Consider the following 8,487-nt stretch of genomic DNA (forward strand, 5'->3'; position numbering starts at 1 on the left):
CCAGTATTTTATTGAGAATTTTCGCGTCGATGTTCATGAGTGAGATTGGCCTGTAATTCTCTTTCTTCGTTGTGTCTTTGTGTGGTTTTGGTATGAGGGTAACTGTAGCTTCATAAAAAGAGTTTGGCAATGACTCTTCTGTTTCTATATTGTGGGATACATTAAGGAGTATAGGTATTAGCTCTTCCTGGAAGTTCTGGTAGAATTCTGCATTGAAACCATCTGGTCCTGGGCTTTTTTTGGTAGGGAGATTTTTGATAACAGCTTCTAACTCTTCGCGACTAACAGGTCTATTTAGATTGTTCACCTTTTGTATATGGTACTTATCTAAAAAAAATTTCCATTTCTTTAACATTTTCCAACTTTGTGGCATATAAACTTTCGTAGTGAGATCTAAAGATTCTCTGAATTTCCTGTGTCTGTGGTTATGTCACCCCTGGGTCAAGGAAGAAATAAAGAAAGAAATTAAAGTCTTCCTTGAATATAATGAAAACAAAGACACAACGTATTCAACCCTATGGACACAATGAAAGCAGTGCTAAGAGGAAAGTTCGTAGCACTAAGTGCCCACCTAAAGAAAACGGAGAAAGCTCACATTGGAGACTTAAAAACACACTTGAAAGCTCTAGAAAAAAAAAGAAGCTGATTTACCCAGGAGGAGTAGAAGACTGGAAATAAACAAACGGAGGGCTGAAATCAACAAAATAGAAACATGTTGCTGGGGTTGAGAATCATTGGGAGGAGCAGGACACGGGCAGAGCAGTCACTATGGCATGTCCTTCATTTCTACAGTAGTGGGGTGTGACACATCTCTTGTCATTCCAGGAGGGAACCTGGGGATGAACAGAGCCAAAGCGAATGAGGTGGTCTCCAGTCTAATGCTGCAGACAACTTGGCTTCATTTTCAGTGTACTTTTGTGTGTGGATGCAACAAAGAAGGCAGTGACTCCGGGAAGGTTATTTGACTTCAGAAAAACATGTGAATTAGAGTAAATTTAGCACATACTAAATACTAACAGAGCAGACCTTTCACTGAAAATGATTGTCTGGCATGTACAGACATATTATATCTAATCTAATATACAGATTATATCTCAGGGAACATGAAAGCAAGACAGAAGGCTATATGCAGAGATAGGGTACACTGAAGACCCACAGGACTTTTGCTGCCTGAAGGGCCAGCCTCCAGTAGCACAGGGCTCAAAGAGAACTCACGGAGTTGGCACATACTATGATTTTTGATCTGAGGGCATTAGGGAAAAGGACAGTCACACCCTCTCTTGATTTCCATCTTTATTGTCTAGTCTTCTACTATATACTTCTTTTCTTCAACCTGTAAAGCACAACAAAATCTTACAAGCAATATAGGAATTAAAAAGTAGCTTTCTACCCTTTCATCAGACTGGGTTTTTTGTGATGTTCTGGCAGTGGGGCGCTGGAAAGTTTGTGTCCATAAGGTGTGGGTAGTACACGTAGTGAGTCATGGATCTGTGTTAACGGTGATGTTCTAAACAACAGTTCCCTGGCTTCATATGATGTAATGCTTCTGTGGTCCTATACAACTTCCTCACCTGGATCACAATTCTGCCTTTCCTCCTCCTTTCCTCTAAGCCGTACCCCTGAAAATCCTATCCACAAGCTGGAGGAGAGAGGACCACTGACAAATATGGTGATAAGGACTGGGAAAGTGTCAGAGCTCAGGAACCACATTTTATAGAAATATCCTAGGTACGTTCTTAAAAGAAATGTAGACAACTCCCACTACTCCTTAGCCCAAAGACCTAAGTTCAGGACCTAGAGCGTTCCTGGCTCAAGATCTCCTCTGACCAACAAAGGAACAAGCTTAGTGCAGCTCCTAACAACTTACCAACATTACAAAAGACATCAAATTGTAATTTTGAAAGATGTATTTTAGTGCGAGTATCAGCAAATTATCAAAGACAGGTGGTATCCGAATTCAGCACCTCCTGTGTTCCCATAAAATAGACCCAGGCTCTTCAGAACTGTGGGATTGAGTTTTATTGTCTTCTTGTTGACATTTGTATTCTGTTTTCATTTCTCTTTATTTTACAGGATCCAGGAGGCTAACTCATTTTTACTTTGGCATACTGGGTCCAGGAGGATGTCCATGCCCACGAGGTAAAGTCGCTTGCAAGTCTTCATGCTTGATAAGCCTAGTAATTGCTACACGAAAGGCCACCCCAAAGAGGAGTGAGCCTATGAAGACATAAATACGACCAAAGACTATTCTTAAGTATACCACTGGTTGTCGTCTCTGTCTTATAGTGCGGATTTTAAGCGGAAGGGGTCCACTGTCTAAACTCCCTCCAGGTCCATCTCCTATGCAGTTCGGAGGGTCCCAACCCACATGACAATGGCAGTTCCGACGGTTATTGCATACTCCTCTGAAATTGCACTTTTCTGGGGTGCAGTCGTAATCCAGTTCAGTTAAAGATCCATTGCAAGACCCTTGATCACAGAATTTAGTTTGGGAACAGGGAGTACCATATCTCACACGTCCAACATCTGTTGATTCTGTTGCTCGATGCTCATCGAGCCCAAAACAGGAAAACCCAGAAATAACTGACTGGTGGAATGAAACATGTTCCTGCAAGTGTGGAAGGTGGGTGACATTCGTACACTGCAACCTTCCGCACATCTTATCGTTTTCGGCACAAGCTCTGAATACGAGGCTTTTTTGTCTTCTCTGACAATGTCCAAACCAATAGCTTTCCTTATTGATGTCATAACACCTTTTATTACCTGCGCGGGCACTTACACCGAAGATTTCCTTGCAATGTATATCACGATCGGTGCAGTTTCCTTTATAGCAATAGCCCTCTTCTGAGCATGGGGTTCCATCTTGCAGATAAAAGTCTGTTGGGCAAGTGAGTATACTCCCATTACAGTACTCTGGAAGATCACATATGTTCTGGATACTTCTGCAAAGTGTCCCAGAAGGACTGTAGGTGCAGTTTGCACAACATGATTCCTTATCACAAATGCTACCCTTTGAGAAAGTGCAGTTATTCTGACAGCACAGATTTGCATAACATGCCTTGTTTGAGCCACAGTCACATTGCTCCCCTTCATCTAGTATGGAATTTCCACAAACTTTATAGGTATATGTTCCATTATAATAAGTAGTAAAGTCAGAGAAAAGACATTCCATCACACCAGGGGTACTGAGTATTTGGTTTAACTCTGCAACGGAACAATTGCTGAAAGCATCCGTTAACTGAGGATCCTTGAACATGATGCAGGTTGCTCTTCTCTGGCAAAAACAGTAAGTCTCATCATCAACTTTCAGACCTATATTCCTCCCAACACGATGGGTTACGAACATAGACACAAATACATAAGCTCGTCTATGTTTACCCATAATGGTTAGGCCATTGGTACTACATACACCACGTTCAACTGGAATAGCTTCATTATCCTTGGGCCCATTATCGATAATTACGGTTGATGCATCAGGCTTAAATCTGTAGTAAAAGTTTGACAAATAGTATTTATGAATAGCCCCTCCCGGCAATCTGAAGTCAAGTCTAAATGGATCTCTTTTGTCATATACAGATAACATCATAACATAGTAACGCATGTGAATGTTGGACATAAAACTGTCCATTAAGCTGATTCTTGAAAACAAATAACGGGCAGTCTGAGGAACAGTCTCGGCTCTATCATATATGTCCTTGGCTGCTAGAAAATGGCCTTTTATAGCAGCTGGATGTGAAGCGTAGTCTCTACTAGACATTCTGGGAGCCACATTGGAATTTGGTCTAGATAAAGAGGGGCCTGTGCTATGGTCCATGTGCTTCCATTCATTCACAGGCCCCACGGCACCAGATTCAGCTACTACCTGGGAAATAATGTGCTCAAACCTGTGTGAATCATTGAGGGGTTTGATTTCATAGGCAAGGTCATCAAACATCAGGACCCCGTCCAGGCCCCCATAGCAAGTATCCAAAGTGACCATCGATTGAGGGATCCCCTCCAGGTAGCCAATATAGTAACAATCTACAGGGAAATAAGGGTAATCCATCTGTAAAGCTCCTTGGTCATCTTGAGTTGTCAGCAGCAAGTGTCTGGGCCAAATAAGTGTCTTTCTTCGCAGGTGGATGATATGTCTCTGGCCCCTAAAACGCAAGCTGTAGGAGATCCGTCCTGGTGCTTGAAATCCCTTACCATGGTAGATCTCCTTCCGAGGAATGACCACCTCCGAGGAGGTGTAGCGCCAGGTGGGAGGGCCTTGAAAACACTGGCCGGGAACCAGGAGCAGCACCCAGAGTGCAACCAGCAAGAGTGGGGCCCTGGGGATCACTGGTCTTTCTACCAGCCTCATGCCCCAGCTCACAGATAACATCCTGGACGAAGCGAGGCTAAAACCCTCAGTTGTGGCCACTGCCTGGCATGGGAGACACTGACAGTGGACAAAGGGCTTCTTCAGGCTCCCAGCCCTGCTGGTTACCCAGACAACTTGAGGAGTTAGGTAACAGTTACTGGGTGTGGCAGGAGTGAGTCAGACAATGTTAGCTGAGGTTGGGGTAAAATGGTGTCAAATGCAGCATCTACAAATTCACCTGGGAGAGAAAAGGCAGAAGAAGCCAGAGTGTCCCCTCTGAACAAGCTCAATCCTTTCTGATATTTCCTGACATACAAATAACATTTTGACATACAAAAATACATTTTCAGTCATCTGAATGTATTTGCAACCCAATATTACTCTGGTTCTGTTTCTGGAATTCAAATTTTCTTTTTATTTGTCATCATAATTCTTACATTTTTTGAAGTGGAAGGTAAATCTTGTGAAAATCATCCATTTAACTGTGATACTTTATTCTTCAAAACTATTTTAAGTTGAGTTTATAGTTAAGGTATTTAAAATGGATTAAACTTTTTCGATATTATTTGAGCGTGTTGAGATTTCCACATGATGGATGTTCTCCAAGGCTGTACACTCTGGCTGCTGCTCTTGGTTCCAAGCCAGTGTTTTCAAGGCTGTCCCACACGGTGTAATATTTCCTCAGACGTGGTGATTCCTCGGAAGGAGACCTGCTACAGTAATAACTTTCAACCTGAGAGTTCTGTCTGTCATCTCTCTGATCTCTAGAAATTTTATAAATCCAGTATCTTGTGAACGTGATTTATCCCTTACCTTGTCTGAGTTCTATCAGTTGGTCACCTCCAATCCATAGTGTATTCCACTCTTGGCCATTGGGATTTCTTCAGGCTCACAGGTTGATCAGCTCTCAGTGGGGGATAGCAGCACCCACGCTTGCTATGAATATCTAAGAAGTGTGTCACACACCTTTCTTAGGTTTATTATTAGTGCTTTCGTGTCTCTTATTTTTGTAGAAGGAAAAGCAGCCTCTCAACTCCCTCCAAAATGCTAATTAGGGGTCTGGAGAAATGGCTCAGAGGTTAAGAGCATTGCCTGCTCTTCCAACCATCTGTAAGGAGGTCTGGTAACCTCTTCTGGCCTGCAGGCATACACACAGACAGAATATCATATACACAATAAATAAATAAATAAATAAATAAATAAATAAATAAATAAATAAATAAATAAATGAATATATAACAAGCTCATTAAGTAAAGTGAGAACAGAGTAACATCACCACAGAGTCCCTGAAAAGCCCTGGCTCAGATACATGGACAAAACCTACAGTCACCGAGATAGGTTCTACAGCAGCAGGTATCTTATACAATTTGAGGAAACCATTGGGTTTTATTGAATTACCTCCTCTCAAAATTTTCTATCTCCTCCCCGTATTCAGGGGAATAATCCACTGCAGAATGACTGGGGTCAGATTGCACTTTCCTAACTCCAGCCTCTATCCTACTAACCAACAGGAGCCCATAAATAAACCTCTGCTTCCCACTGTGGCCACCAGCAACACTACATCCTCAGAAGGGTGTCTACAGTGGTAAGGGGTTTCAACATGACAGTTACAGCTGTAATGTTTCAGAACTATAGAATTTTTAAAAATTCCATCTCTTGTGAACACTTTATCTCTGACCCTGTCTTACTTAATTCCAGCTGTTACTCCCCTCCAACGCTTACCATATTTCTTTCCTGACCACTGAAATTTCTACAAATATGCAGACTGATCTGTTTTCAGCAGGGATAGCAGTAGCCACCCTTGGTATGAATGTCTAAGAAGTATGCCACGTACTTTCCCCAGGTTTATCATTAGTGCCTTCACGTCTCTTGCTTTTGTAGAAAGAAAAGCAACCTCTGGGTTTCTTCCAGAAAGCTCATTGAGGAAAGTAGAAACAGACTAACATCACCACATAATCCCTGATAAGCCCTGACTCAGAAACATGACCAAAATCTGCAGCCACATAGATAAGTTGTATAGCAGCAGGAATCTTATTTATGAGCAAAACATTGAGTTTTAACGATTGACCTCCTCTGAAAAGTCTCTATCTCCTTTATGTGTTCAGGGGGAAAATCCTCTACAGGACCACTGGAGTCCTATAGAGGACTGCACCTTCTCAGCTCACCCAGCCAGCAGGAGGCCATAAATAAGCCTCTGCTTCCCTCTGTGGTCACCAACATCACTGCACCTAATGACACCAGGTGGCTCTTGGCAGAGGGAGGGAGGAAGTGGTTGAATCCCTGTCTGGCTGTGGAAACAGATGAATGTCCTGTCATGAATTAGGTTGAAAGGAATCATGCGCTCTCTCATGGGTCACAAATTTGGGGACATGGGCTTATACTGCAATTTGGGAAAGGCTTCTCAAGGCTCATGACTCTGAGACTCCTCATACCACCAGGCTGGATTCCCAAGTCCTGTGTGGACGTATGAGCTCAGCAAGCACAAGGGGAATTACGACTAAAGAGAAGGTACTGAAGGACACTGAAGAGGGTCCCCTCTTTCTAGCCATCTCCGATAATGGTGTGACTGTCCAGCCTCACGCCGAGGCTCTGTGCTGCCCCCTGCTGTGTGAACAGAGAAACACAATCATCACTAGAAAAGCTGTATATAGTGGGGGTGGATAGGGAAGGAAAAGAGATTGGGTGTTCATCCTAGAGTTTAGAGTGCGCCATTTTTCATAATACTGATGGGGTATCTACACAACTAGGGAATGACAGAGCCAGCTTCTCAAGCCACTCCACACTCCAACTCCAGGTCCAACCATGTGGTTAGTCAGAGCACCTTGGAGTCAGGTCACAAAGGCAGGTCACGTCAGCAGGTTACAGAGCACAGACTACAGAGCAGATCTCAGATGTCTCCTGGTGACCAGATTCATCTTTGCATGATCTGCCTAGACAGACCCAGAGAACTGGCCCCACCCAGCTAAGTAGACTCTCAGGTGCAGGTGACACAAATCAGGCAGAGAAAGATGAGAGGTGAGAGGAAGGAGAAGGACAGAGATAGAAAATATTAAATATTTACACAGTTCTGTGCCAATCCCCGACCTCTGATACCCACAGCACAAGTGTTCAAATATCATGCTGTGGGGTGGATTGTAGATGAATAAAGTTACTGGTGAAAATAAAGGGACGGAAGTCTGGAGATTTCATAATGGCGTCAAACACTCAGTACTGACCCAACCCTATCACTGTTTCGTTTCCAGCTTCCGGTAAACATGTCCTTGTGGCATTCAAAGACAGCAAGCTCCCTGACCGGTCTGTTTAGAAAGAGCCTCACCATTTGTGCTCCTCATCTTCATCTGTCCCACGTAGTCTCTGGTCCTCCAGATCCCGATGTCTTCTCAGTGATTCAAGTCCTGTCTGCTCCACAGCCACAAACCCCACCTGTAATGGGCTCTCGGTTGACCCATGGTCCCAAATCAATCTGCCTTAAGCAGGTGTTTTGATAGTTTTTCCTCTGCTCCATACTACAGGAGTAGGCAAGCAGGAGCTGAGGCACGTCATGTCACTCCAAGTACCCTCTCAGTCTCTAGCAATATGTCCCCTTGTCTCCAACAGTGCAGCCTCAAGAATCTTCAATTCACTCCTCGAACATGGCCACTTGAGCTGAAATTAAATTTGTTAATTATTCCCAACTAGCCACTGATACAACTAACATTTCCCAGCTATTCCCATGGAAGCGCTGGTACTTCTTCCTACTCTAAGCTTGGCTTACCAGGGCACCTCTGAGATTTCAGCAACTGTCTCCAGTTGCTCCACAGAAAGGCAGAAATATGCAGAACCTTTTAGAAGAGCATCTCTTGACTGAGTTCAACTCGGCAGTTTAGGTACACAGCTTTCAACAATGTGAAGCTTGTCCTATGCTATTTCCCAAGACATCTCAGTTGCTGAAACCAACCTGTGGGGTCAGAGAACTGACCACCCAGATGATACCTAATTCCTACTCTTGATGAACCTGTTGAAGAGACTTTAAACTGTGAATTCTCACCTGTGATATCTATGTCTCCTATGTCTCAAGAGAATCTTTGTGGGCCCCATACTCCCCTTCACAAGGCCACATCAGGACGGGAGATCTGCGTCCCTTGCTCTCCATAAGAATACA

At 43.5% G+C, this 8,487-nt stretch overlaps 1 protein-coding gene across 2 annotated transcripts; it reads right to left on the reverse strand.

Moving 5' to 3' along the window:
• Positions 1–1,996: 1,996 nt before the first annotated feature.
• LOC148120432 (disintegrin and metalloproteinase domain-containing protein 29-like) lies at positions 1,997–8,129 on the reverse strand. 2 transcript variants are annotated; one of them, XM_087911471.1, is made up of 4 exons: positions 8,101–8,129; positions 7,663–7,991; positions 5,159–5,291; positions 1,997–5,058 (listed from the first exon to the last, which is right to left on the reverse strand). In XM_087911471.1, the coding sequence occupies exon 4, from the start codon at positions 4,364–4,366 to the stop codon at positions 2,096–2,098; it is 2,271 nt and encodes a 756-aa protein (XP_087767597.1). In that variant the 5' UTR covers positions 4,367–5,058; positions 5,159–5,291; positions 7,663–7,991; positions 8,101–8,129; the 3' UTR covers positions 1,997–2,095. The 2 variants fall into 2 exon arrangements, with proteins under 2 accessions (XP_087767597.1, XP_087767596.1); XM_087911470.1 differs by having other exon boundaries at positions 5,159–5,483.
• Positions 8,130–8,487: the final 358 nt, after the last annotated feature.

This window comes from Myodes glareolus, chromosome 11 (assembly GCF_982192425.1).
Source record: "Myodes glareolus chromosome 11, mMyoGla1.1, whole genome shotgun sequence".
NCBI lineage: Eukaryota > Metazoa > Chordata > Mammalia > Rodentia > Cricetidae > Myodes > Myodes glareolus.

Excerpts from the sequence above, each read along its gene's own strand:
- LOC148120432 (XM_087911471.1), bottom strand. The coding sequence starts at position 4,366 with ATGTTATCTGTGAGCTGGGGCATGAGGCTGGTAGAAAGACCAGTGATC.